The sequence below is a fragment of the Camponotus floridanus genome, unplaced genomic scaffold, assembly GCF_003227725.1.
Source record: "Camponotus floridanus strain SB8 unplaced genomic scaffold, Cflo_v7.5 scaffold35, whole genome shotgun sequence".
Classification (NCBI taxonomy): domain Eukaryota; kingdom Metazoa; phylum Arthropoda; class Insecta; order Hymenoptera; family Formicidae; genus Camponotus; species Camponotus floridanus.
The window spans coordinates 556,265-569,342 of NW_020229492.1; the positions used below are offsets into that span (position 1 = coordinate 556,265).

The 13,078-nt window shown below is 35.1% G+C and overlaps 1 protein-coding gene across 4 annotated transcripts in view; it reads right to left on the reverse strand.

The window, feature by feature from the left end:
• Positions 1-1,610: 1,610 nt before the first annotated feature.
• LOC105255665 (inactive rhomboid protein 1) overlaps positions 1,611-13,078 on the reverse strand; it is a 75,314-nt gene continuing 63,846 nt past the window's right edge. For 2 of the 4 annotated variants that reach the window (XM_025410842.1, XM_011265086.3), the window contains exons 10-19: positions 9,266-9,588; positions 9,049-9,135; positions 8,357-8,548; positions 7,700-7,883; positions 7,112-7,348; positions 6,987-7,013; positions 6,151-6,341; positions 5,733-6,029; positions 5,191-5,344; positions 1,611-4,683 (exon numbers count right to left, since the gene is read on the reverse strand). In XM_025410842.1, coding sequence (XP_025266627.1) covers positions 4,252-4,683; positions 5,191-5,344; positions 5,733-6,029; positions 6,151-6,341; positions 6,987-7,013; positions 7,112-7,348; positions 7,700-7,883; positions 8,357-8,548; positions 9,049-9,135; positions 9,266-9,588 — 2,124 coding nt within the window. In that variant the 3' untranslated portion in view covers positions 1,611-4,251. The remainder of the gene's footprint in view (positions 4,684-5,190; positions 5,345-5,732; positions 6,030-6,150; positions 6,342-6,986; positions 7,014-7,111; positions 7,349-7,699; positions 7,884-8,356; positions 8,549-9,048; positions 9,136-9,265; positions 9,589-13,078) is intronic. The other 2 variants (XM_011265088.3, XM_011265089.3) reach the window with 2 other exon arrangements.

A 13,078-nucleotide genomic window follows, 5' to 3' on the forward strand; every position in this document is an offset into this window, starting at 1 on the left:
CGGCGATGGTTTGCCGCATCGCAAAAAATGGCAAGTCAATCGCGCGATCGGAGACTTTATCGAAAGCATATAAAGATAAATCTTTTTTTCTCTATTTTCCTCTCGCACATCTAAAATATAAAAGAAAATAATACGTATACATAAAGCGACAAGAATGAGATTCCTTCACCTGTGAATTAAAATTTGCCACAAAAAATGTACAGAAATTGAACGAATTTTTTAGCTCTTTAATTTTTCAATCCTGTAAATATCGAATAATTAAAGAGAAAGAATTAAAAAATTGTACATATTCATATATTTGTAGAGGACAATCTCTCTTTTAATAATTGCTATTTTTATCAATTTTCAGTGCATTGGAACTAGCATCAAGACGAGATTTGTTTGTTCAAGAAAAAAGATAATTCTGTCATGAACAATAGAATGTTTTAAAATTCCTTCGTCTGCCCAAAAAACTTCTTACTCGCTTGTAATTAAAAAATCTATAAAAACCTATTGTAAAAAAATTATTCTAAAATATAGACAATATTATCAAAAACATTAATGAGCTGCTACTTTTCTTAATTTGGCTTCTTTACAGTATGGCTCAGTGACAATAGGCGATTCCTGAAACAATCCATGTAATGAATTCCATCAAAAATGTCATGTTACACAGCCGTAAACTACATCAAATTAATTATGCAAAATATATTCGATCGCGCAAATCGCCCGCAATTTTTGGGGGTTCTACAACAACCATAACCGAGATGAAAACGCCTTTTCTTTTCCCTCTCTCTCTCTCTCTTTTTCTCTCTTATTCACTTTTTCTTCCTCTCTCTCTCTCTCGCACGCACATACACACATACCCACATACACACACACACACATACACACACACACATGCACTCTTTCACTGTCGCTTCCGCAAGAGAAGGCGAGACATTCCACCTCGCCGTGATCGGTATGGAATTATCGAAAGTTCTCAATTTATCTATCTCCGTCGTGTATACATGTATGTGTATATACGATTGTTCGTACGTTCGTGTATACTGTTTGCGTGTATCGTGTGTTTGTTGCATGCTATTATCTGTATATGACACATTTACAATAATAACAATACGTTGCTCATCATCGATTCGCCTTAACTCGCGTATGTATACGTTTAATATTTATATATATATAATTCGAAAAAAAGTTTATAATAGGGCGGTGGATCTCAAACACACGCGCGCGCGCACTCACACACACAGAGCTTCTTTTTTCTCTCCTTTTCCGTATCCTCTTTCTCTTCCTCCGTGCGATTATCAAATCGTATATCACAAAGTTTTCAAAATGCACGGTTTGAATTAAGCGCGAGCGTGATAGCAATTATAATCGGTATGTGTGATACGCTTGTAATCAGCATTTTCTACATTAAAATAATAAACACGCGCAATAAAATATATCATACGTACATAGGAAAATACATCGTACAAATAAAATATATGCGATAATGCATTTCATTAATAATATTTTGCTCGTAAATTTATTTTATCTATTTTACATTGAATATTATTCAATTCAAAATTATTTGCATTCAAAAGTATTTGCTTGCAAATATTATATTTTGTTATTTAAAATCGTTTTAAGTGACTGAATAAATAATGCATTTATCTTAATTTGAGATCATAGTCAAATATAATTTTACTTGCAAAATTAATTTAAAATAGTTTCTATAATAAAATGACATGATGTAGCTACATATAAGGCATCGCAATGAATTATAAAATAGTATAAGATAGAGATTAAAATCGCTATTCCGACCACAAATTTAATTATTCATGTCACTTAGATATGAAAAAAGGAACTCCCATTATTATGAAATGCTAGCAATCTGCTATTTCTTCCTTTATTTTTAAATAAGAAGAATGATGCGGATTTTCTAGATTGAAATCAACAAATCATCTCGCGTATATATTATATGTCGTGTATCTGTTTTCTCCACCGCCTCTCTTATCTATCTACTCCCTCGCATTATCGCAAATATGTATTTACAGACTTCAAAATTGATTAAGAATTCTGATATTCGCGCCTTCCTTTCTCTCTTTCTCTTTCTCTCACTCTTTCACGCCATTATAAAAAATTGATTCGTTTCACCTTAAATCGTTAACACTTTCCTTCCGCCTCCTCTGCCTCGGACTATCCTTTCCCTCCTATTCTCGATAAGGAGCGTATCCCCTGAATACCAATCAAACATCTCACTGTTATTTTTCACGACATTGCAAACATTTTGTACTACATTTTATATTACAATTTCATGAGAGAGAAATTTGGCATTATCAAAATGTAATATAAACTCCAGTTTTGTGAGTGTTATACTTAAAATGACATTGTTAAAATATCGTGTAAAGGAGTGATCAATTGCGTATAAAGTTATTAATATTGTAAAGTTTAATGTGTTACTATAACTAATATTATTATATACAATATAACGAAAAAGGCAAAATTAGGAAAAACGTACTTTTTTCGACTAGAGATAAGAGAAAGAAATTCCACAATTTTTTTACCCATTTCTATAAATACATCAAGTTTCATCACAAAATCGGAGAGAGACAAATCTTGCTTACAACGAGCTATTGATTGGTATCCAGTTGGTGAACATCGACCGATCGTCCCTGCAGGAAGGCTCGCGGCCGTCGCGGTGCTACGAAAAATATCTCCAAGGTCAAGCCATCACAGACAATAGTTCCGGATGTCGGAGGTGCGGGGGACTATATTGTGCAGAGACGAAAGACGTGTGCACTTTCAAAGTTCTCCCTAAAGTTAACTTACTAAGGTCGTTCTTACAACAGTAACAAGACTCGATCCTATTTACAATTGCAACTTTTTTCTCCTCCTTTCTCTTATTAACACACACCTTGAGGAGATGGATGCTACCACGTCAAACTTTGCGGAATCCCAAATAATCCATGGAGCATCCCATCCGTTATCATTAGCGGGTCATTCAAGAAATCCATGTATATATATTTATATATATTATATACACACACACACACTCCGTCGGCGATTCAGAGTCCTGGGCTCCCTCAAGGCCCGCTGAGCCTCAGCCAGCTCACGTTGGGAGCCAATCACTACGCTGGGACTTAATAATGTTAAGGCATCGTCGTGCGTCGACGAACACGAGTTCCTCTCTGACGTTCGTTGGCAGTAGCGAAAATGTCGGTCGGGTTCCATCACCTTCACCCGCTCGATCCAGGCACTATCAAACCCCCATGTCCCCCGAATGCACCATGATATCACTCTCGCGGACGATCCAAAAATGATCGTTGATCTTCAAAGTTCGGGAAACGTCGAAACTTTGATGATAAAAGATTTTGTTTGTGAAATTTCAAAAGCTCGCTGATCCGATTTGTTTCATCGTGGAAGTACAATTGTTAAATAATCGGATTATTCTCAAAGTTCGCGACATTGCAACATTAATCCTTCACAATCTTCAAAGCTTGACAATCCGGATCGTTAAATATTGACTGGAGGCCAAAGAGACATTTCCTCTTCACTGGAGATGAAGAGATTCCTTTGGATTTCTCTTCAGTTTTATCGAGGAAGGCAAGAAATTATTCTTCTGATACTTTTTTTTAGCTTTTTTAGAGAAATCCAGAAAATCTTCCACTTGTAAATTTTTCTTTGATTGAGAATTAAAGATATCTATGATCTTCTTCCAAACTTTATCCAAAATTTAAAAAACTCTCTTCGATTTCTTTCGAAAACTTTCTCTCTCTTTCTCTTCAATTTCTTTAAAGATTCAAAAAATTCTTGTTTCAATAGTTTTTAAAGATTCAAGATTTACGAAAGATTTTCTTCTTCTGATCTTCCAGTTAATAAAAAAAAATATTTATTGATCTTCCAGTTTCTTTAGAAATTTAGGAAATTTGTCTGACTTTGCATTTAGCTTTCGCAAAAATCGCATAATTTATTCTTCGATCTTCCTTTCAGCATTCCCAAAGATTTAAAAAATTTTCTAATTTTGTTCTGAAAACTTTCTTCTTTCTTCTTTTGTATAATTACGAGCTTTTAATAATTTCAAGGATTACGAGCTTTAGTTATCCATAAAACGAAAATATCCTTGAATCAGTTTTAAGTTCTGATCTTGTGTCTTCGGGATTCGATGAGGAGACTCGCCAAAATCAGCGCGGTGAATGATGGTGTATTGTAGTGATGTGCGCGATGATGAGAAGCGTAAAGACGGGGGCCGAACGGAACAATTTCGCGCTCGACTATGAACCGCGGCCCCGTGTGTCATACTTGCTCCTCCCGTTTGAAATTGATGTTCTGAGACGCGCAAAAGTCGCGGGTAAATGGCACGCAATTGAACAGTTTACACACCTCGCACTCATACACTGGCACATTGTAAAAGAGGGCGAGCAACAGGGCGAACAAGCCCACGATCAGGATCAGGCATACCCAGATGAGCAGTATCTTCCGTCTACGATCGTAATGACCGAAGGAAATAAACGGCATCAACGCGTAGGCCGCCAAGAAGCCGAAGATGAAGCCGAATAAATGCGCATAATTGTCCACCCACGGGAGGATACCCAGCATCAACAATCCCACCAGGATCAGGATTAGCTTAGACAGTGCGCGACGTGGGTGTTTTAGCATCGGCCAGCAATGCAATACTTCGACCACCAGCGTAGCCAGCAGTGCGAAATGCGCACCAGCTGGACCGACCTGCAAACGAATCATTATTGATAAGTAAAAAACAAAAATTTGCTTCCGCTAATATGCATCGAAAAATGAATTAAGAGTATTTAGAAAAAAAAATAACAAATGTTTGTAGCAATAACTCAAATTAATCAATGTTTTAGATAGGCAATTATTTATCAACAGTTCGATATATAAAAAATAAATGCATAATTTTGAAAAAAATAAACCGTAATAATCGTAAACAAATATATCGAAAACAAATATCGACAATAATGTAACAAACTGCATTTTAATCGTTTGCATTAACAACAGAAATTTATTATAATTTATATAATGATATGTGTATCATAAAATTCAAGAAAATAAAATAATAATTTTAACAAACCTTAGTTTTTTTAAAATTAATTATATCAAGTTTCTTTAATAAATATAAAATATTGTTTCAGATGTTTCAAAAATTAGACTATATAAATACGGTATAATGTATTTTTTACACAAAGCAATATTATTAATATCATATTGGAAACTTACTTCTGCCCTGTAAGGGACAAAGATTGCGCTAGCCAAATTTCCAGCAAGAGCACCAATAAAATAGATCAAAGCAATGCGCAAAGATCCTGTCAGCTTTTCCAAGTCTCTCATCAGAAAATACTGGATCAGTAATGTGATTACCAAATGGACGATTCTGCAATATCAAATTAATAAGATAAGTAAATTGATTTTATTTCCTCGGAATTTATTGATCTTCTATATACTGAGATAAATTTCTCAGTCGATTTTATTTTAATGAAGATAAATAAATTGCTTCTCAAGTTTTGCGAAATATATTATCGCGATAAATAAATCGATTCCCCGATAAACCTCATCAGAATCTCAATTTATTGGAATAAAAAGCGGTGTATATATTTTTTCTCTTTAAATTATAACTTAATTGAATGAATAAATTGATTTTGTGCATCTATGTACGATTGAGGCTGAATTTATTAAGATAAATATAAAATCGATTCTGCTGCCTTAAGATAAATATCGGGATAAATGTATCGGTTTTTTTTATTTGTTGATTTTTTTATTACCCGGCATGAAGAAAGATGGTGGTGAAGAGCCTGTAAAACTGGTCCGGCCATTCCGGATGCAAGAACGGTATCATTCCACAGACGTCATGCAAACATTCCACCTGCGAGCAAAGCGACGCCTCCTCGTGAAAGTAACCGTGGACGAAATCGCAGTACTCCTTCGTGGTGATCCGACACATCCCGTGAATCCCGATGCAACACGGATGACCGATTATCTCGCAAACCATGTGTTCCGCCATCTTATCCTTATAACGGCCGATGGGAAAATTGGCGTTGCCCCGTTGATTTGCATTTTTGCTATCGAGAATTTTTTCATTAATTTTCACCGTTTATTTACTCTTTGCAAACGTCCTATTTTTCCCGGTGATATTTTATTACTTTCGATGATAAACGCGATAGATAAGGTAAAAATATTAACCTGAAACGATGATTAAAAGGATTGGTTTTCCGGCAGATCGGCCATTTGGTAATGTCATCCGGCCATTCATAAGGTGCGACGCTTGCGGGGGCGTCGCAGAACTTTGGATCTAACCCGCAAACAGATCCACTGATACGACCGCCAGGCCCATTGTCCCCAGGTCCCCATTTCTTCCAGGTCGAAATTGTGTTCTGCGAAATTTAACATGAGCACAATTGATCAATAAAAGGAATAATTCTTGAAACTTTAAAATATTACTGAATATATTTTCGTTCCCCAAATCAAAACATGCACGAACAAACAGGCTTTGTCTATTTGTGTTTGCAAAAATTAAATATATCATAGAACATAGATAAAAAGTAAAATAAAATATTTGTATTTGTATTTAAAAAATCAAATATAGAATATTTAATTTACAAAATTTTAGAAAACAAAATATCTCTTCAAACGAAAAATAATCTGGAAAGTAAAGTCCTATCGCGTAAGTAAAATATTCGAGCCATTTTATTGAATATCAATATATATATATATATATATATTATTAATCTGTGCTAATCACTGACGTTTTAAAGACACCTGATAATGAAGAAAAAGCACTTAATTAAAAAATTCAAACTTTTTTAGGAAAATATTTATTTTTTTTTCTTTGATTATGTTCAAAATTAAATTAAATATATTTAATTATTTTTTAAATATTTTTTTTCAATTAGATTCCTTTTTATTATTATGATTATCAATAATCGTAATAAGCAAAGAAACACAGATATTTACTCTCTTTAATTTCATTCAAGTGTTTTTTTCAAGTGAAAAAATCGAAGTAAGATTATATAATTTACCGTAACAGTGGATCTCAATCCCCGAACCTGTTGGCGCGCATGGAAGAAAATTACATTACCATGAACACGGCCGTGAAGAGTCACAATAAGGATGTTATACAAGTCTTAAAGATCGAGAAACTCACAGAGCAATCCGCTTTGCTGGATTGAACGCAGCCGGAATCGTCATTTCTGATGCAGCAAGCGGTGTCTCGTTCTCTTTCCCGCCAGACATCGATCTCCTTCAGAATCTTGATGTCCCGACGCATACACGGCGCAAACTTGGCACCAAGATGAATCAGATCCGCGGCCCTAGGGCCCAGCCAGAAGTTTGCAGGTTCTTGGTAATCGACTTGTTGCAACGACAAACTTGTCACGAGAACCTGGATAGAATTCAATGTATTCCTCAATCGTCATTCGACATTTATTTCTTCATAGAATTCCTTATCATTTTACAATTTACTTTTAATCAAATAGAAACTCTAATTTTCTTATTAATAAAAATTACACATTTGATTATGTTTAAAGCATGTATATTCATTTTTTTAATGTGTAAGCAGCATGATTTATTTTGATTCAATGATTAAATCAAAAAATAATATTATCTTACGCAAGAAATTCTTAAATTTATTCTCAGAAAGATTAATTTTTCGATTCCTTTATTTTAATGATCTTTAAAGATGATAATAGAAATTGAATATGAAGTCCATGAATAGTAATTTTTATTTTCTCACCAGTCCTGATCGATGAGCGAGATCCATTCCAACAGGACCAAATCCGTAACATGCCAGCGATATTATCAGAATCAATACTTGCACAGTAGTGATCCAGTACGTGAAATACGGTCGGTGATCTTCAAAGTCGTCCAATTGTTTCTTTATGTCCGGTTTGTGCGCGATGCTTTTTCGAAAAGATCGCCTGAAATAAGGAGGAAAACTTTAAATGAACCGCTTTATTGTGTTAATAATGTGTTTATCATAATTTCGATATTCAGGAGGAGAGAAAGAAAGAAATGTATTTCCGATAAAAAATTATTAAGATACTATGATATCATTATACACATAAAAATCGACTCGCGAAAAATGTAGCATCCTTTTAAAAATATAATAAAATAGCTGTTTTGCTATAAATGTTCGAAGCAAAGATTGCACATAACTTGATAATTACTAACAATAAGATTTATCTTTTATTTCTCTTTTAGATTCTTAAAAAATTCCCCGTCTAAAATACAACTTATAAAATATGAATTTTGATCTTTCGGTTTGTATTTCAATCGTTTTCTCAATTAAGATCATTTTACTTTCGCAAGAATTAATTTAATTAATCGACATAATCAATTAAATCGAGACTTAATCAATTAAAGCCCATAAAGATTGAAATATGAAGCGCACCCGAAGAAGCGACCGACGATGCCCATTCCGTATCTCCGCCGATTGCTGTTGTCGAAGACACGATCAATTGTGCTACGGGAGATCCTCGTGGCCCCAGCTATCTCCCTGCGGAGAGTCACCCCCTCCTCCTGCGGCAACCTCGTACCCTCCGTCGGTGGCGCGTCGTACTTCGACCTGCTCCAACTTGTCTTTCTGTAATCTCATTCTCGTTATACACGCTTGCAAGTTTGTCGGGGAACAACGACAAATCTATTTTGCAAATTGCTTTTGCTCTAACAAGTAGATTTCCCGATCTCGACAAACTCTCGAAATATCCAGACGTCGACAGTTTTTCGATTAATCGTCATCAAAAGCGAAAGAAATCTTACAAATTATTACCGTTTCAAGCATGAAAGCTTCTTTTTCATATTTAATTGATCCTATTATTTCCATGGAATATATCTGACGAGAGAGATTTACATTTTCCACTTATTATTGTAAAAGATAGTCCTCGAGATATCTGCTTTTTTTAAACATAATAAAAATATAATATATGTCACATATTATTGCAATTCTCTTTTTGCGATAACTCAATTTTAACGATAGTAATTTGAGAAATTTTCCGTGTATTATCCGATAATCATATATTAAAAAGACTGTGATATTTAATCCTCTGGAGAACTTAACTGAAAACTAATGAAATGAGCTTTCACCTGGAAATATAATGGTCCCTCGTGATCGAACGGGGTCGTCTAACTTGTCCGTCGATCGTCGTCCTGTCATCCTTTTGCTGCACGAACCTGTGAACGGAAAGCATCTCGCCGTTTAATTTACTCCGAATTAATCTAATCTCTTCCGAGAATTAATTCAATTTATGGCGTTTACTTTTAATAAAGCGCCTACCGCAAAATGTCCTAGTGGAGAACCTACCCGACCAAATCTTCGGAAGTGATCCCTTCGCGATCCTGCGCGGCGTCGAGGACATCCGTGATCTTGACGCCGATCTCCTCGTCCTTGACCAATCCAGGGGCCTGATCGATCTGCGATGTTTGCTGCGACTGTTGAGACGTCGGAGGAGGCGGAAGGGGAGGCGGAGGCGGCGGGGGCCTCTCGAAGAAGGACTGCTCCTCGTCCAGGCCGCTGTCAGGACACGACACTCCCAACTTCATCATATATGAGACCGTGCTCGGCGGGAAGCTGCGCGATTCCAGACGCGATTGCGAGCGCTCGCGGGGACGCTGCCTCGTCATCGTCTGGCAAACAGACAGACGTGCTTCAATCCAATGGATTATATGATATTTGCATTCACGAATACAAGTATGCATTGAGACTCTTCTCATTTTCCGTCCTAAAAGTATCCTCAAAAATCCCACATCGTTTGGAGCGAAATGGAGTCTAGGATTCTAATAAATGCCTAAAAGGATAAAATTATGATTAAACACACAACCTAAATAAATAAAGAAAGTTAGGAAAACATCGTCCTAAAATTCCTACAAAGTAAGATTAAGAATCTTTGGCGAATCGTCCCTACGAAAGATACAAGTAATATAACTGTCTTTAAGATCTTCACGAGAAAGAAGAAATAATTCATCAATAGTCAAAAGCTGAATGGGCTTTGTTTATTGCGTTTAAATTTATATTTAAAAATTCGTGCATTCGTTCCTTTCTGCATATGAAAAAATACTTATTCAAGAATTTTATTTCATAAAAAAAAGAATAAAAAATGGAAGAAGAAGAAAAAAGGAGACGAAGAAGACATTTTCAATATCAATTTACCTACATCAGAATTATGATATAATACACTGTATTGCCTCTGATAATCTATAATTCGCTAGGAAAAATGCGAACACCGCGCAATTTCCGATCGTACATTGATAATGATTAGAAAGCAAAATATATATTGCGTTTAAATTTATATTTAAAAATTTGCGTTCGTTTCTTTCTGCATATGAAAAAATAAAAAAATACTTATTCAAGAATTTTACTTCATAAAAAAAGAAGTAAAGGAAAAGAAGAAAAAAAAAGAAAAAGAAGAGGACATTTGTCAATTTATCTTATTAATTACCTTATTAATTTTCAATATCAATTTACATCAGAATTATGACATAATACACTGTATTGCCACTGATAATCTATAATTCGCTAGGAAAGATGCGAATACAGCGCGATTTTCGATCGTATATCGATAACGATTAGAAAGCAAAATATATAGCGGAATCGACGTTAAAATACCGTGGCTAACGTTAGCACCTGAATTATGTTTCCGATACCGCTAATAAACTGTCGATGCTGTCGAAAGCACGGCTCACACGCGCGGCTGCCGGCCCGTCCACTGGCTGGCCTCTACTACTTACTGGCTGTTAGCAGCCAGTAAGTAGTAAGTGCCAGGCATCCGGCAGCCGATCAGCCCTCGTGTCTGACCGAGCGCTCCCCGCTATCCCTGCGAAACTTTGTAAAACTAACCGTGTTAAGAGGCAGTTTAACCTGCCAACTTCTGCCGATATTGTTTCTTCGGATGTTGCGGCCTTCGGCTAACGAGACGCCTTCGTCCAAGTTTGCGCGTTTATACGGTGTCCCGTAATAAACGAGCGGAACTTCGGTGTGTAATATATTTTCTTATTAAGCGAAAGATTTATCAACAAAGTTGAGGAACACGACGAAACATTTCAAAGCATCGCCAGGCTCGTTTTATAGAGATTTTTACAGGGAAACTTTTTTTTTTATTTCTCCAAAGAAAGAGCCTAGAGCGCGTACATTTTTCAAAATACGCCGTTTAATTACGGGGACGACGATTAACGATCGAGGACCAAGTGCGATGACAATGTAAAGTCGAATGGGTTCGATACGGAGCAATAAACAGGATAAATGTTAATTCCACGCAAGCCGTGCGCGAAATTAAATTCCGTCGAATTTTATAGAAGCGTAGACCCGCTCCTATGGAATTTTTCCGCTTTAACGAACCCGCTATTATCACAAAAGGGAACATGCGCCTCGTCTCGACTCGCTATCTTCATCTGTGTGCTAAATATTTTGATATAAATTCTTTAATAGAACATATCGCAAATATATATTTTTATCTATATTAATACTCTAAATGCACATCGAAAAGAAATTAATATTTTAATTTTAATTCTACTTATTATATTTCGCATGTTCTATCTCCATTTTTTTATTACTCGCAAAAAAAATTACAAAAATTCGTTAAATTTTAATAATTAAAAGTATTGCACTTATATTTTTAATTTACTTTTTCGAGACGATATACGAGACAATTAATATACCCCAAATTAAGCCAATATTGAACATTTTTATTTCGTAAAATTAAATTCTACTACATTTCCCACAAAAGTGAGATGATGATTGTCAATTTGTCAAAAAAACTGTCCGAAGAAGTTTGAAGAGGAGAAAAACACCTATGGAGAAACTGATTTGCAAAAATTCGATCGACATAATTCGGGAGTTTATTAATCCGTACATATATCGAAGTTATTATTAAATACATTATTGGCCGACCATTAATATCGATCGACGATGATGGGTAAACGCGTAATGAGTATTTACTGGGGAATCCATCATTTCACGAGCGTGTAATTAAACATAGATCAGCATAATCCAGCATTAACGACTACGGATACATTGCGTAGTAACAATTTTCAAATGGTTATATAGCTCGTGTATCGACCTCTACGATTCCACTGGGCCTACTGATGTGTTGAAATTTAATTTAATGGGCATTAATTTTTAGGGCATTATATCAAAAGAATCATGGAGCAAACAGAACATATACTAATATACAATACTAATGAGTTTTATAACCACCTTATTTATATACAATACTAATGAGAGAAAGACAGAAATTTCCATATACAATATACAGGATGTAACAAAAAGGCCGGGACATTGGATTATTTCGAAAAATATCAGTTGTACAAAAAAATGTTTCGAAGTTTAAAAGTTGTAGGGCTTGAAATGATCTATTTACTGATCTTATCAGTTTGATATTGGACAGCGTCACCAAGATCAAAACGTCATCTTAAATTTTTTAAATAGAATCCCCTATTTTTTATTACATATTCTTATAGCTTATCCCGAGAGCTTTCCAAAATACTACAATTAAGTTATTTCTCATTAAGTACTTTTCGAGTTATGAGGCTTGAAATAATTTCTTAATTTTACATAAACCATAAAAGATCTAGTAAAATATTCATTTTTAGATTATTTTACTTTAATACTTTTATGTACAAAATAATGAGGGGAATCAATTGTGTAAAGAAAACACATAATTATTTCGAAAAAAAATGTAATTGTTAATTGTCGAAAAGTACTCGATGAAAAAATACTTTATTATAGTGTTTTGAAAAGCTTTTGAGGTAAGCTACAAGAGCTTTTTTAGATTACTCTGACATATATACATATGTCAATCGTTAAAACGTACAATTATGTTCAAGCAATTAATTTGAGAATGAAAGATGAGATGAATTTCCCTCCTTCGGGTATAAAAAAAAGATTTCTCTCTTTATTTATCTTTCGCATAATAATAATGCACGCGACTCGTCGTTTCCGCGAAATTAAAAAGGAAAATAAAAACAGAGGAGACGGAAAAGCATCACAAGCGCGTCACGCGTGTAACGAAGTGTTTTAAATCTTAGAGCGGCGTGTAACGAAGGGAGTAGATTACCCTCGTAACTCGCCCTTTATGCGTTCCGCTCAAGGGACGTAATTAATGGCGGCCGGTGCACGCGT